This window comes from Stegodyphus dumicola, chromosome 5 (assembly GCF_044657685.1).
Source record: "Stegodyphus dumicola isolate Sdum_Otavi_A_Nest chromosome 5, ASM4465768v1".
Taxonomy (NCBI): domain Eukaryota; kingdom Metazoa; phylum Arthropoda; class Arachnida; order Araneae; family Eresidae; genus Stegodyphus; species Stegodyphus dumicola.
This window is the reverse complement of record NC_140772.1, coordinates 219,742,165-219,759,153: the sequence shown is the minus strand read 5'-3', so window position 1 is coordinate 219,759,153 and position 16,989 is coordinate 219,742,165. Positions and strand designations below refer to the sequence as shown.

Below are 16,989 nucleotides of genomic sequence, written 5' to 3'. Positions count from 1 at the left end.
CTAAGGTAAGATGTGACAGATCTCTTCAGCGCCTACTGATGAGCTGTATCGACCCTGTTAAAAACCACTGGTGTAACAGTGTTCAGGGGCACATTAGAAATGATTGGGATCGTATCTAATTGAGCAACCTTTGTGGCAATGAAGAACCAAAAGCGCATTTTGTTTTTCACTTACATTATACTTAATATGTATTTGATGTATAGGAGTAAAGGAAATTCAACTATTTGAACGTTTCGAACGTTCGCATGGTATGTGGTCTAATTAGTCAAGATAATTATTCAAGATAATTGCATATTGTTGTAAATCTGTAAAATATGATAAATATTTTCATACTTCCATGTAATTGTTTATTTAAAAATTAAATGTTTTACATTTGTTACACACATGTTAAAAGGAAAAATAAAAAGTTGAACAATTTCATCAAGTCCATTTCTCCTACTTCTGTTACCTTGATTTTGCGCATAAGTTCAGTTTCAGAGAATACAAAGACGTATTGGTTTCTTCTCCTTCGGGCAACGAAAGGCGAAAATTCTTTACAATATTTGTTAGGAAGAGAAAGACATGCATCATTGTAAAAGCTTCTCCAATGCATGACCGTTTACCTAAGGAAAAAGCAAATGGAGCGTATTAGAAGAAAATTAAGTGCAAAATTAATGACTTGCATGAATTTCAACTGATGATTCCTTAATCCAGCTTATCGAGCTTGGAAATTTGAAACCAACGTTATAGAACTTGGTCAGTTGGACAGCTAATTTACCGCTATGTGTTTGAGATCGCATTTGTATTACTTTATAGAAATATGAAGTTGTTCAATTACTAACGTATCAGAAAAATGTAACAAAAAGTTTCGAGATTTACGTTTGTAACATCCTAGCTAAATTGAGGAGTAGAACATTGAAGAACTATTTAGTGACTTATCGCAGAGTACTGTAAGCAAATGATAAGTCTAAGGAAGGGTTAATTTACCTTTTATTCTAACTCAAAATAATTTAACAGATGGCTTCTTCTCGGGCTTACAATGAGCCTCCACTTGGGCTTTAATTCAAGATAGAAAATAAGAAATACTCTACTACTAACTATAATAAAATCAGCCGAAGCCGTACAGAATTAACTTACAAAGTTGACCCTTATTTAAAATCACCGGCGAATGCTAGCAGGCGCGTGTTCACGGGCACATAGAAGAAAGATTAGACTAGCAGTAACAACCTGGCCGGAAGGCAGACACGTGCTCCTAAGCTTTTCTAGTAAAGAGACCTAAACATCAGTTTAACTACTTGTTTCTACATCAATTACATAAAGCGTAATCCTAAAAGCTCATTCGGTAAGGAGGGAAAACTGGTAGGGAGACGTATGTGGGAAACAAGAAAGTAAGAGAAAGGCTTGTTCCAAAATAAAAATAACTATTCGAAAATTAAAATAAAACCCCCACAAGTTGCATTTTGCATATTTAAAAAGCATATTTAAAGAGAAAGATTGAGAAACTAAAAGTTCTTAGCTGTGATACTTTAAAAGCTATTTTCAACTTCAAAAATAGCTTTCAAAGTGTGAAAATTATTTGTGTTTATTTAAAGTATGTCAATAATAAACTCTAATTAAAATAATAATAGATTAAGCAGTGTTATTATTTCTTAAGCCATATAAGCCCTAGAATGAAAATTTTGTTGCTTGCGCATTGGTTTGTAATGGATTGAATGCACGTCAATAGCTTGATAAAATTTATTTTTTTGAAAAGGAAGACTTTAGAGTTCTGAAACCATTCACAGAAGTACTCCTACAACTGTTGCCAGTATAACAGAGCACAATCAATAGTTGTCACTTCAAACTTCTAAGAATGTTAAACGCAAGACAATGTAAAAAGCATCAAATGAATAATTTCACAGTGTGATCTCAGCATTATAAGCTAGACTCTGAACTTAACTAAACTGATGCTTTCTCTAGTCTTATATAGTCTTCTCACGTTCGCCGAGAAATTTCAGTGCTTTTGATTTCTCGAAATTGTTAGAAGGAAACTTATCGACATCGGATGCAGTTACACTTACACGGAGATTGAAGGAGTTACAGTTATACACTAGTCGGACCGAAATGTTGCCAAATGGAAATTTAGTTTGGCGACATATGGCAATTTCTCGCCAAACTTGACGACAAAAATTAGTGACTAAAACCATCGCGATCATGGCGTTATCTTGGCCTAGAAAATCACATCAATATAAAATGCCAGTAACCTTATCTTCTTGGCTAAACTTCGCAGTAATACACTACTGCTTAAAAATTAGAACACAAAGTTTCATTGTGAATAAAAATAAATTTATTTAATGATTTTATCTGAAGTTTACAAAATAAACTTTTACGGCTGGACAAAGCAACCTAGCAAAACGTAAAGTAACCATAAACTGTATAAATTATGAGTATGAAATTTTGGCAAACAAATTCTACGTTAGAAATATTTAGTGGAAACATGTTTCAAATAGTGCGTGTGATATCCTCTCAGAGAGCTGCAAGCTCGATAAAACGATTTGTGTGTTTATAGCATTACAGATCTGTTATTTGCAGAAAAATGTCCATTTTTCCAGAAACAAATACCGGAGTTCTTGAAGGATATATATACATAATGAGATGCTGCAGCCTGCAGCCGTCTTCTTGATTTGTGTTACTACTTTATCGTATTCAAATTTGCATTGCAGATTTGTACATATAGAATTGCTTCATTCTCTAAGTATCCTATCTCTCATACCCCTGTAATTTTATTGGATTCATATGCTTATGGACTTTACTGTAGCTCTTTATGTAGTTGTTTTATATGCGTATTACTGCAATATTTTGTATATATTTATTATTATATGACATGCACACCATTTTTTTGTTATTGCAAAATAGAATTATAGCATAAGTCTTAAACTATCATAAATATTAGCAAAATGTACTTTTCAGTGTTTACGTTCCATTCTTTATTGGTAAATAAGGTAGAATTAATTCTCTGTGAACTGGATTTTCGTAAATATTAGTATTATTAGTAATACTTAGTTCTTTTCTGTAAAATAAGATATTATATTCGAACAGTAAACATCATACTATATAGCAGATATATAGCATACTATATACGCAAGATTTTCTTAAGTATTATTTCTCAAAGAATTGCTTTCAACAGTATATCACTGTAAGTAATATTTTGAATTTATCTGCTCCTATATGCGTCATGCATTTATGTTTTATTACGTTATATTCTCATTTTCATATATACAATATTGTGTTATTTTGCAACGTGCCTCGGTAGTATCCTATTAATCTATAGTAAGTTAGCTTATTTTACATATAATTTACAATGGAGTTTGCAGAATCACCAGAACGCATGCCTAATGGTAATAGACATCGCACACAATTTATTTTATTGCCTTACAATATAATTCTTATCAGCTGCTCAACCGTTATAGTGGTTAGCGTCGCTGACTGCCGTGCCGAAGGGCCCGGGTTCGAACCCCTGAGACGGCAGTGATGAGTGTAAATGTAGAGAGTCCGTACGTGCGGTCGCTCTAAATACACAGCGAGCGGAAAATCCTCTCGAGAGGTTGGTGATAGGCGAAGAGGTGTGGAAGACCCTTGCACCCGTCCCACCGGGGTGCTCTCCATCAAAATTCGGGTCGTGATTGAGCTAAATCTAACAAAACTGTGCTGTCATCTGTAAGGTGCTTAAGGTTGTTGCCAAAGGCGTAAACTTGCACTCCTTGCCATGAGGAATTTCGTGGGCCTGGGCTGACTGTAGGTTAGACAAGTTGTAGAGACATTAGGTTATTTCGAAGCAGGAAAGATGGAAAACCGAAAAAATCATCTTGTAGAGATACTAGGTATTTTTTTGAAGCAGGCGAGATGAAAATGAGCAATCGCTTTTCCCCGGGAATTGAACCACGGACCTCTAGAATACGCGCCCAGCGTGCAGACCATCACACCACGAAGGCATGCGAACTGGGTAGGAGAAATGCCTTACATACTTCCCCTTTCAAAGGACGACTGGGGTTTTAAGGAACCCAATCGCCAAATCCTGGCTGTGGAGAATCATTATCCACAATCCTTGTTTTTTAGTTCGGGCGTCACTGTAGATACATTAGGTAATTTTTGGAAGCACGAGAAATGAAAAATGAGCAATGCCTTCGCCAGGAATCGAACCTCGAACCTTTAGAATATGCGCCCAGTATGCAGACCACCACACCACGAAGGCGTGCCAAGGAAGGCGGGAGAAATACCTTATAAAGTGAACATCAGCAACGAAAACAACAATACCAATTCTTATCTTGCACAACAATTTTTATACTTAGAAGTCGCGCACAGTAATTATGCTGCTCAAAGCTTTGGGATCGTTTGTATATTACTAGATTATTATTATTATTATTAATTTATCACCGTTTCGACAGATAGCAGATTTCCTCTCTGGGATGGTACACAATTCCGTTTGGTTCACCTCCGTGGTCGGAAGCCATTTCATCGGCCCAGTCACTCGCTATAAATATCTCTGAAACAAACGACAGATCGGCAGTGTTTAATAGTCTGTTCTCTAAAGGTTTCTTCCTGTGTTAATTGTCGCTTATTATCGAGTTGTAGGTTCTGTCTATATTTAAATTTTCGAGAATAGTTCTGGGCCTTAAATCGAGACTCGTCCGTAAACAGTGCTTTATTAATATGATATCATCCTCTGATACTGGTGCCACCTTAAACGCTTATGAGTCTAAATGAACTGGGATCTGACATGAGCTGGTGAAAAAAGACATTAGTAGGTCTTCCTACAACTTGGTCCACGCTCATCGACGCTACCGGCAACATTTTATTGAGATACAGGTTTCATCTTCGGCGCCCAGATCTAGGTCTTCTCGAGATGGTTTGATCAATTACGAATGACCCCGAAGTTTAAATATGACGTAGTAATGAAATGCCTTTTCAACAAGTTTTTCGCATTGAACTTCGTGCAATACTCCTACAGCTTACTCATGTATATCATTTTAAAAAAGATGTCTTAAATGTATCTGATATTTATCGTAACACTCTTAGATTGCTATTTGAAGGCTGAAGTCAAAAATGATAACGTACTTTTAGGCAGTTTTGCTTTGTTTCTGGGACTGCGCTTTACGCAAATTACATATGCGTTTTAAAAATCAGCGCATCTTTATTTATTACTTATTTCAGCAGAACTGTGATATAAAGCTTGTAGTGTTCCTTGCCCTTTGTCTGTGATAAAACATCGAGAGACCTAGTGAATTATGTAGCGACTTATGGCTGAGTTTAAAACAATTAAGACGTAGACTCGAGAAGAGTTTAAATACCCTTTTATGCACGCAAATAAGAATAACAGTTGGCCCTCTTCTCGGGCTTACAAGAAAGCCTCTGCTCGGGCTTTAACTCAGAATAAGAAATAAGAATCCAAAACTAATTAACCAGACTAAGCCGAAGTTAGACACAATTGTCTAATGTAGTTGGCCCTTAACTTGAACTAGTCGGCCGAATATCAATAGGCACGTGTAATACGGCCGAGCGTAACAGCTTCAAGAATGCCTTAGCCAGAAGGCAAACGCGCGCCACTAGGGAAAACTAGCACTCTCAATTGAATTAAGCTGAATCTTCCTTAAATACTTCTTATAACTCATTTGCACTCAACGCGATTCCAAAATCTCATTCTGTTGGGGAGTTGTAAGTGGAAACAAGAATTGATAGGAAAGAGTTTCGAAATTAAAATAACTGTTATAGCATTAAAATATACCTTACGAGCTCGTGAATAATTGTGGCAATAAAAGCAGCAAAAGTTGACAGTAAAGCAATGCTTAATGTAACTTAAATTTGATGGAATGGTTATTTTTGTAGATAAATATTTAAATAGTAATTAATTTTTTTCGGACTGTCATTAGAGATACAGTTGATAACACACAACAGTATCCTGATATGTAAATACTTTGAATCGTCCACATTTACTTATCAACTAATTTAAATTCCAGACTAAGAGAATTTCTTCCAAGAGCAAGAAATAGGAAATTACTTACCTCTTCCAAAAGTAAATGGAAGTTCTGGTTTCTTTTTGCCCAGTTTAACTATATATCGTGATGGATCAAATTTATAAGGCTCTTCATATTCCTCCGGATCATGATGAGCTGACCACATGTTCATCAAAGCTATCGTTCCTTTAGGGATTCTATAGCCTTGTATGGTTACCTCTTCTAAGATAAAAATGAAAAAATCACAATAATTAATAAAAATGCTCTTTAAATTTTAAACAAACTGAAATTTTCAAAAAAATTATAAAACCAGAGAGTAGAGCTGAAAATAAAACTTTTGTGTTACTAAAATCGCCGTCTTGTAAAGTATCCAGCGTTTAAGGTAACATGGATACAAGGTACGTTAAACTTTTCCTTGTTATGACGATATCATATACATATATATATATATATATATATATACACAACAATCCAAAATTTGAATTTAGCAAATATTCTCTTTTCGTATAAAGCAAATATAAAATTAAAACTTAAAATTTAATTAAGAAATTTTAATTGCAAAAAAATCAAAATAATTATTATTGCTGCAAATTAATTTACAATATCATTTAAATTCTAAGAGCATATGTAAAGTAATTGCACTTATTTAAAACCATGAAAAAATATATTATTCCAAAAAATTGCATAAGTGAAAAATTGTTGAGCAGGCAGGAGACAGACTTATCAAGGGGAAGTTGCCCCCATACCTAAAGAGGTTATAACATATGGCTACAGTCCCTGCTAGACGGGACTTTTCTGAGAAACGAGATTCTGGTAGCACTGGTTTAAATGGGAAGATTCCTAGAAAAAAGAGCCCCGCTGGAAGCGAAGTCCCGCCTAGCTACGGAAGCAATGTTACGGCTACGCGGGAATTTTTCAAACCTCACCGAAAATGTCTCGGGTCGTGGGTAGAGACAACCAATCAGACGAAAGTTCTGCTTCTAAGGGATCACGTGATTCCCAATTTGAGCGATAGTCGATTACTGTTTGGCGTTCAAATCTTTGTACAGTAGACGTTCGTTTTTACGAACCTCTTTTTTACGAACACTCTCGATTTGACGAACTAGCGAATGGTCCCGAATACACTCCCATAGATGTAATGTAATTTTGCGCTCTTATTTACGAACTACAAATCAGGAAAATCTCTTTTTTGCGAACTCAGTTTTCATACTTCTGCGTGTTTCATTGGAACGAAGTGTGAAGGTCAAATAAAATCTCCAACTATTTTGAGGCAGCAAGTGCGAAACATTCGAAGAAGTACAGTAAGGAAGGAGGGGCGGAGACGATTCTTAGAGCTATGTCGCAAATGAAGAAACGAATTTGTTTAGCGGTTGAAATAAAGAAGAAGATTTTAAAAGCAGTTGACGAAAAAATATTAAGCAAGACACAAATTGCTCAGAAATATGGAATTCCTAAAAATAGTTTATCGACGATTAGGACAAATTTATGGTGTTGTTTGTTGTGGGAGGCTCTCAGAAGAGCATCGGCCTGATGTTGTTGGGTGGGGGTGAGACCATTCGTGTTAAAGGGGTTTGGGTTGCTTCTAAAAGAGAGTTGTTGCTTTTTGTAATGTCATAATCATTTGATCTGGACAACTTCACAATCAGTGAAGTCTCGTTAGTCGAGAGGGAGATTGGGCCAGTTTTTGTTAAGTAAGATTCTTAGAGCTATGTCGCAAATGAAGAAACGAATTTGTTTAGCGGTTGAAATAAAGAAGAAGATTTTAAAAGAAGTTAACGAAAAAATATTAAGCAAGACACAAATTGCTTAGAAATATGGAATTCCTAAAAATAGTTTATCGACGATTCTAAAGGCAAGAGAGAAGATCTTTGGAGCTAAAAACGGAAACGATGAATGTGGACCCTCCTCTCGAAAATATTTTCGAGAATCAAAACACCCAAATTTGGAAAGGGCTTTGCTTGTTTGGTTTCGAAAGATGAGAAGCTTAAACATTCCAATTGATGGAAATGTACTTAAAGAACAAGCACACTTTTTTGCTTCCAAATTAAACATCAAAGATTTTAAAGCATCGGATGGTTGGATACAGAAATTTAAATTTCGGAATGGTTTGAGTTTCCGGAAAGTGTGTGGTGAAAGTGCAGCAGTAGACACGTCATCAGCAAATGAATGGAAAGAAGAAAAGTTGAAATTGCTTCTTTCTGAATACGCTGCAGATGACGTTTTTAATGCAGACGAAACGGCTTTGTTTTTTAAGATTTTGCCAGAAAGAACATTAGCTTACAAAGGATATAAATGTGTTGGAGATAATAAAGCTAAAGAGACTTACAGTTTTGATTGCAGCCAACATGACTGGGTCACAAAAATTGCCTCTGCTCTTTATGGGAAAATATCTGAAACCAAGGTGTTTCAAAAATGTTCAGAAGATTCCTGCTGCATATTATGCTAATAATAAGGCCTGGATGACTGGCAACATCTACGAAAAATGGTTGAGAGATTTAGATAACCGTTTTTCAGCAGAGAAGCGCAAAGTTCTCCTAATCGTGAACAATTCTACTGCACACATGGAAGTCACTGGGCTTCAGGCAATCCGTGTGGAATATCTCCCACCAAATGCAACTGCAGTTTTACAGCCAATAGATCAGGGGATAATCAATAGTTTCAAGCGAAAATATAAGACAGTGCTCTTGCAAAGAGTAATCCTTGGCTTGGAAAGGGAACAACCTTATCAGATTGATATTCTTGGTGCAATGCATTTATCAATCAGTGCATGGAATGATGTTTTAGATGAAACAATTTCTAAAGCCTTTCGACATACAGGTTTTAAAGAAACAGACGTAACTGAAGAAATCCATGACAATAGATCTCACGACGAAGATGAGGTTCTCACGAATGAACTTCGCCGTAGAAATCCACAGTTGCCAGAACTTTCATTCGAGGATTTTTTAAATGTGGATTCTAATGTCATCTGCACGGAGGAAATATCGGATCACGATATTATTAGCAGCATAATCAACGAGAATGAGAGACTTTCAGATCCAGAAGAAGAAGAAGAAAATGAAGTAACACCAAGACCGACTTTAAAACAAGCTGCTGAATACTTGTCAGAACTTAGACGATTTTTTGAGGCCAGTGATAATTATGAAATGCTAACAAATATAGAGAAGATGGAGTCTTGCATTGTACAATCTGTTGTTTTAAAACAGACAAAGATAAGTGATTATTCTGTTGCTCAATTACTTAATAAAGGTACGTTTTACAAATATTTTATATTTCTTGTTTGTTTAATAGAATGGATATCATTTATTAAGTAGTAACACTATTAAAAATAATTCCTAATACATAAATAAAAGCATGGAATAATATCACTAACCTGTCTCGAAAACATTAAAATGTGAAATAGTAACAATTTCCAATGCCTTTCTAAATTACGAACTCTCGATTTAACGAACTGTTTTCGTAGTCCCTACGAGTTCGTAAAAACGAGCGTCTACTGTAGTAAGTGAGAATGGTAACCTAGCTACGCGTGTTTCCTGGAATTGTGCGGGTTCTGAGAATTGTCCCTTTCGACGTTAAGTATTGCGTAGCCGAAACATAATGTGATTGGGACCTAAGTCTTCAATTAATCAATTCGTGTTTCGTCAACCATTTAGGCAAGGGTAAAAGCAAAATTCAAAACCAAAAGTAAAGTCAAATGTTGTGAATTACAAAAAAAAAAAAAAAAAAAAAAAAAAAAATTTAAACAGTGAAATTTTGAGAAAATAGCACGTAAATGACTAAAGTTAAAATTAATTAAATCAATAAAAATTCATTTAAGTGTAGAAAACCAAAGTAATTGAGGAACTCCTTAAAAAACCAAAGTAATTTAGAAATTCTTGCCTACAGGAAACTTCCCCTACACGAATTATGCATGTAAACCTAAAATAAACTATATACAACAATAAAAATAAAAATAAAAATAGTAAAAAAGCAAGTAAGTAACAAGTTTTAATTTAACTTACCTAGTTACATATTTGAATTTCTGAGCTGTGCCAATAGTTGCTAAACAAGTTGAGTTGAGTAGTTTGTACTGCTAACTGTAAGAATAGAGGTCTCTAATACAATGTAAAGTTCAGTGTAAAGCTGCTACCTGCGAGAGCTATTGTATAAAACATATATGCGTGTATAATTCCAGATTGGTTTATATCTTGTAACTTTTGTACAGGTTTTTATAAAAAAAAGTACTTATTGCATTTTTTCAAGTGTGATGCAGAGCCTTTTTTTTAAAGTGGCACTTTTAATTTTTAAATGTGCTAAAGACGTTTACTTATTTATTTAGTACTTCGTATAATTTCGAGTGTACAGAAATAAAAAAAAAAAAAAAAATCGTTTGGAGAAAATGCCTTGTCACTCGTAGGCTGCTCTCTTCTTGAAAATGTGAAAGTCAAAGAATGATAGCACAGTTTTCCCGGCCTCTATTTCTTATGTTCTTCCATTAATTTTTTTTTTACCATTTTGATTAATTTAATGTTTTCTAAATATAATTTTAATAAAAAGCGAAATATTTTTAAAAATTGCAGTATCATTACTTTTTTTTTTTTTTTTTTTTTTTTTTTTTTTGCTAAATAATTTCTTTTGCCTATTTACTTATAATTATTTTTACTTCATCTTATATATATATAAAGAAACTTAGTAATATGCCAAAAATTAAAAACTATTTTTTTAACCAGTCCTGTGCTATATAATTGCAGGATTGAAGTAAATTAAGCTTAAAGCATCTAAAGTCAAAATCAAATTGAAACTGAAGCAAGGCTATACCTCAACAATATTAATAATTGCAACCGTGGATAGAAAGTTTAACACTGAGGTAGATGAATTCTTATTTTAATTTTGATATGTTTAGATACAGTATTTTTAACTGTAGATGCTTTAAGTTTATGTATATATATATGTGTGTGTGTGTGTGTGTAAGCTAAAACATGTATAAATCAAAATTATAACTTAAAGTAATAGTAATCCTTTAATTCTCCCTCTCTGTTCTAAAAATCGCAATACCGGCTCTGGATTGCGTCATTTCTAGATCATTCCATCTTGCATGGCCTGCGCAATGCTGATGACGTAACTCTAAGAACTGAAACTTTTCAAATTTTGTAAACCAAAATCTTCCTCTTAACAGACTTCCCGATTGGATTTAAATGAGCAGTTAGTTTGCTGTTCTGTTGCCGCTTGGATTCTGTATTATTTCATTGTGATTTGTCGTGCTGCCAAGTACGTCATTACTTAAAATGTAATACTCTATATAAAACCGTCGTGTGAGTAATGTGTTCATGATCATAAGCAATGAAAAATACTGTTTCGATAATTAGTTCGTATCCGACAATAAAGATTATGCTCAAATAGGCTACGTCTCTTTGCCCTTCCTTCGAGTTTCTTCCTAATTATCATCTTTCTAATTATGCAGCAGTCTCTCCAAGTATTTATCACATATGCATGTGACGGAAAATTATTAATACGTTTCTAACTTAATCGGAAATACCCCTTTAAATTCCTAATGTTAAATTACATATACATCATTCATTCCTTGCAGAAAACCGCATTGCAAAAGATCTTGCCCAATAATCACTCATAATGAAACAAAGGAGCCAAGCTTATAAATACCACTACAACCAACTACGTATATCATATTATACGAGTGGTCGATACAAAGAGATCACAGACTCTCTTCAAAATTCAAGAGACTATTTTTTATTATTCAACCAATAGTGACGTATGGGATGAACTCAAGTCTACGACAGTATAGAAAGCATTTTTGAAAGTTGTCCACGTGTAACATCTTACTAAACCACGTGTACATTTACTTAAAGCAAGATATGCTAATCAGCAAACAAAATGACAACTCGGAGGAAGAGGTTTCAAACTAAAATTTATTCTAGCCTTCTGGTTGTTTAAATTTCATTTCGAGTGGGACCTAATGTAAGGCTCAGGTCTGTATTTTGTGTCGTTAAGACCAAAAAAAATAATAATAATAATAATAATATTTATCTGAATATGTGTGGCAACAGTACTTATACTTCGTTTGTTGTCAGAAAAAGAATAAAATGTTGTCGGTTCATAGTCTTCGCTTGCTTTTAATAAAATGGATTCTAATCAATTTTATCTTATCTTTATCTTAATCAACTTAAGTCCATTATTACTTCAAGATTACTTCCCTTACAATGGTTACTTTGCAAGTTATTATTTGTGATATCTTGTTAACCAGAAATTCTTACTCATTATAGTTATGAAATAGTTTTTACTCACTTGTGGACATCAAACTAGGAAAAAATGGGAAGAAATCAGATGTTCTGAAAACTTCAAATATGAAAGCATTAGTATATGATAAGTTGCTTTTATCTTCCAAGCTCGGTTGTCTGTCAGGCCCAACTACTTCAAGAATTTCCTTATATATTTTATCTTGCTCTTCAGGATGCTCCAGCAAGGAATGGAAACACGCTCCAACGGCATGGACTACAACGAGACTGTCGCCGATGAACTGAGCGAATGATGACATTAGCGATTTTCCTGTTCTTAAAAATATAATTAACTCAGACCATTTGATAACAATACTCATGATAGTGCTTATTGTTTAATATAAATGAGATACTTCGAACATACTTGTGAAGTACTTGGCTGAGGGATCTTTTTCTCGTCGTCGGTCATTTCTCTCCTTCAAATAAGCATCCATTACGTCACGTATATTATCTTCGTCAAGCGTGCTTTCGTGGTCATCTATAATTCTATATATGGCATCCACCATAAGTTTATGATTGGAAACCATTGGGCGATAATTAGGCATCCAACGGAAAATCAGATGTCTGCAATGAAAAGCTAGAGATAAATAAAGGTTTAAAGTAAAAAACTAATAAATGAAATTCTACATTCAATAATAAACAACTGATAATAAAATTCGAGTTTCCTTTTAATTAGCAAAGGCCAAACATTTAAACTTGTAATCCCTATTTTTAGTCAAACAGAAATGCAAAGATTTCTGAAAATAAGTTACATTCATAAATAATAAAATACTTATATGCAATCATTTCTGCATACTTCCGCTTCATAACTAGCGCATAGATTTTAATTGTTATTGATGAAACTTTTTATTATTACCTTGAGGAAAAATAATATTTCTATAGAAATACATGTCTTTGTACTCTTTGTATACTTTTCTTTAACCTTTTAACCGCCAAAACTACAAGGAATGATTTTTTTTTCTAATACAAATAATACTAAGTATTAAATTAAGTATTTATAACATACATTTACTATGAAAATTAAAAAAAAATGCTTTTACCTGCGGAAAACTCGAGTGTTGCGTTCGCTTAACAACCATCGGAATAAAAATACGGATATTTACTGATTTTACTAGCGCGAAGATTTCTTTGAATGGAGTTCTGAGTTACTTTTTAACTGGATAACGTTTCATAAATTTCTAAATCGCTGTACTTGTAATTAATTTAATATTAAAATTTACATTGAATTTCTTTTACAAATACAGATTATTTTCAAATGAAATATTAAAGTGCAAAAAGCTTCACTACAGTCATGATGTAGAGCTACATTACATAGTTTGCATCTACACACACTGGCCATTAATTAGAAACCCAAGATCAATATTTTATAGGACCACCTTTTGCATGGATAACTGCTCTGATTCACTTGGGCATCGAGTCTACATGCTTCTGGAGTGCATGTACGTCCAAAGAATACCATGCATTGGCCACGCAACATTTTAGACCTTGTAAATTAGATGGAAGACGAGAATGCTGTCGGATGCGTCTTTCCACTATGTTCCACGCATTTTCTATGGGATTAAGGTCCGGGCTATGCGGTAGCTAGGGAAGGTGTTGAAAGTCATAGTGGGGTACAGCGAACCAATTTTCGGCACTTATGGCACGATGCACAGTTGAATTATCGTTCATGACGTATCTGTCGCCATCGGGGTAAACATGAAACATTTCGGGGTGTACTTGATCTGTCAGTATATCTAGGTATCTCACGGCTGTTTGTTTACACTCGAGGACCACCCGGGCACCCTCTAATTTTAAATTAGAATGATCGTCATAACCGTAAAGATCAATTTTGACATTAATGAATTAGTTTCTGTTAAAAAAAATCATTTTTATATGTAAAAACCGAAAAAATTGTAATTTCAATCTTATTTCCAAAGTTTCTCGTTTGGATACTTCAATGCCAGCATAACATGCCCCATATCATGAACTCCCACCAGACCCTTGCACAGTGCGAGTAAGGCAAGATGAATTCATGGCCTCATGGGATTCTCGCTAAATTCGACGCCTTTTTATCAGTGTAAAACGTATAGCGTGATTCATCCGACCCCATTACCCGTTTCCAATCCTCAGATGTTCAGTGTCTTCTTTTCTGACACCACTGCAAAAGAATTCTTGCATGTCGGGTAGAAACAAATGGTTTTTCTCACAGGTACCCGACTATGCATTCCTATCCTCTGCAATTTTCTACGCATGGTTCGAGCTGAAATCTGTTGGGAAGAGCCTTAGGTTGACGATCTGTGTCAATTGAAGCACAGTAGCACACTGTTATGCCGTGGAGATGGCGTCGGAATTCCTTGGAAACGGCGTCGGAATTCCTTGGAGTCGACGCCGATCGCTCTCTTGGAAAACTGCGTTGAAGCACAGTTAAGTCTTCTAGAGAAGGAGTGTGGATTCTGATTCCAACTTTTTAAATCCTTTGATATGGCTACTTTTGAGAAGAACCCAGAGAGATTTCCAGTCTTCGAAATCAAGGGCCCTGCTAAACGGGCACCAACAATAAGCCCTTTCCCAAATGGTGAAAGATCTGTAGTTTTTCCCATTTTACTTCATTTATCGTGAAAATCACTCTTGCACCTTACTTATACTTGCATTCTAACCACGTGTAACCCACGTCATAAAAACATTTGCATACTTCCTCCGTAGCACTCATTCAAATGAAAATCTCAAGGATTTCTAATTCATTGGCTAGTGTGTGTATAAAGTCTGGCTATGGCATTCTGTACAACGAAGTCTTCTGCTATCCTCGGATTTTACGATAAAGTGTCTACTATTTCCAATTATATGGTATTACATGAAAGTTTATCGCCTCATATCTAACGTCAACAATTTTCGCATATTTCTTCATTGGTACTTTTGAATGATTCTTTTTATTTAAGTACTTTCATCGATATTTTACGAATATTATTAAATGTTTTTGTTAGACAAAAGCTGAAACGAATTCCAGTAATTTTTGTTATCATTATTTTAAGAAAAACTTTAATAATTATTTTAAGAAACAATTAAAACAACTTTCTTCTACAGTTTTCAAAGTTTTTAACCTCAATTTTTTATTGTGTTTATTAGAATGATCGTCATAACCGTAAAGATCAATTTTGACATTAATGAATTAGTTTCTGTTAAAAAAATCATTTTTATATGTAAGAACCGAAAAAATTGTAATTTCAATCTTATTTCCAAAGTTTCTCGTTTGGATACTTTGGCAGAACGTATCCTTGTTTCTATCAAATGCATAATAATAAATACACAGTTTAGGACTTGTTTTTGTACACCCAGTTTAGACTTTGAAACACAGGTTAGACACAGTCAGACATTGTACACACAGCTTAGACTTTGAAAACACAAGTTTTAGGACTTTTAATAAGGATTTATGGAAAAAATACGAGCTGAGAAAACTTAAAGAATGTAAGCTTTTGACTGAAGCATTTCAGAATTTTTAAATATTTTCTTTTCTTAATTTCACACACACACCTATATATATATAATTGAATCTATTTACTATTCGAATAAAAGCTTTTATTTGAAAAATTATCTGGCTAGAAATATTGCTAGAAAAATTATGAAATAGAATTTTTCTTTACCTGTTTCTGTTTTGTGAAACAAATTTAAAAAATTTCAATTTAGAAATTAATTAAAATATTTTCCCAAAAACATCTATAACTAGTATTAGTCACATTAATTTGTTGTTTAGTCCATTTTTCCAGAAAGTTTAATTTGAACAGATACGGAAATTTTTATTTAAAATGCATAACAGCATACGTGATCTCATCTCTTCTTTCAGCCATTTATTTTTTTGGTATATAAATTCCTTTTTACTTCCTTGTAAGAAGTATAGGAAGTGAAAAGGAATTTATATCCGAAAATAATTGTAATCACGAAAAATTCCTGGTGCCATATTTCAAAGAAAATATCCATTTTGACCGCTGTCGAATGCAGTTTAACAATGGTTTTGCGTGACATCTGTACGTAAGGTCAGAATAAAGGACACGTTTTCCCCAAATGTATTATAAAACTGATTTAAAATGGATCCAGAAGAGATTTTTTGTGGCGTCTGTACGTACGAACGTATGTATTTCGCATAACTCAAAAACGAGTAGCCTCAGAACTATGCAATTTTGTATATACGGCTGGTATGACATGTAGTTGTGGACCACCCCCTTTGGTTGCCATCAGAAGCACCAAAAGTGTATATATATACCCTTCTGTTACTCGGGTCAATGTGCTCAGTATTTTATTCTTATATGTTGGTAAATTGTGCAAATTTTTGATTTAAAAATGATTGAAATTTTTTGTTCTTATCTTCCGGTTAACGTTTTTATGCCTTTAGTTAATCTAAAGGCAATACGTGTAGAATTATCAACAATTTAAAAGTTGTTTAAGTGCGGCTATGCCAAATTTCTTTTTACCAAGGCAGCCATATTTGTTTATATTTGAAACTTATTAGATTCTTTCTGCATCTTCAGTGTCGTTTTGCCAAAAGGAAACTTTTAACTTAGTGGACCGAAAAATGGTCCTGAAAATTCATGCCTGCCGAAAATTCATGCCTGCTGGCCGAATTGCTTGTTTTTTCTTAAAAACTGCAATTTGAATTGTAAAAATTGTTTCATTAATTGTTTTAACTGTATTTGGTGTTTTATGTTTTTCTATATCTTTCAATTTTTAATTAAAAATTTTGAGTTTTTATGTATTTTTGCCTTGCTGCAAAGTGAGAACAAAAT

General features: G+C 34.0%; 1 protein-coding gene across 4 annotated transcripts in view; it reads right to left on the bottom strand.

Annotated features, from left to right (window-relative positions):
* Positions 1-330: 330 nt before the first annotated feature.
* Positions 331-16,989, bottom strand: part of LOC118184968 (cytochrome P450 2F3-like) — a 31,098-nt gene continuing 14,439 nt past the window's right edge. The window contains exons 4-7 of one of the 4 annotated variants that reach the window (XM_035354728.2): positions 12,600-12,799; positions 12,246-12,506; positions 6,018-6,191; positions 331-602 (exon numbers count right to left, since the gene is read on the bottom strand). In XM_035354728.2, coding sequence (XP_035210619.2) covers positions 445-602; positions 6,018-6,191; positions 12,246-12,506; positions 12,600-12,799 — 793 coding nt within the window. In that variant the 3' untranslated portion in view covers positions 331-444. Of the gene's footprint in view, positions 603-6,017; positions 6,192-9,967; positions 10,105-12,245; positions 12,507-12,599; positions 12,813-16,989 lie in introns of those variants that run through there. The other 3 variants (XM_035354730.2, XR_015041417.1, XM_035354729.2) reach the window with 3 other exon arrangements.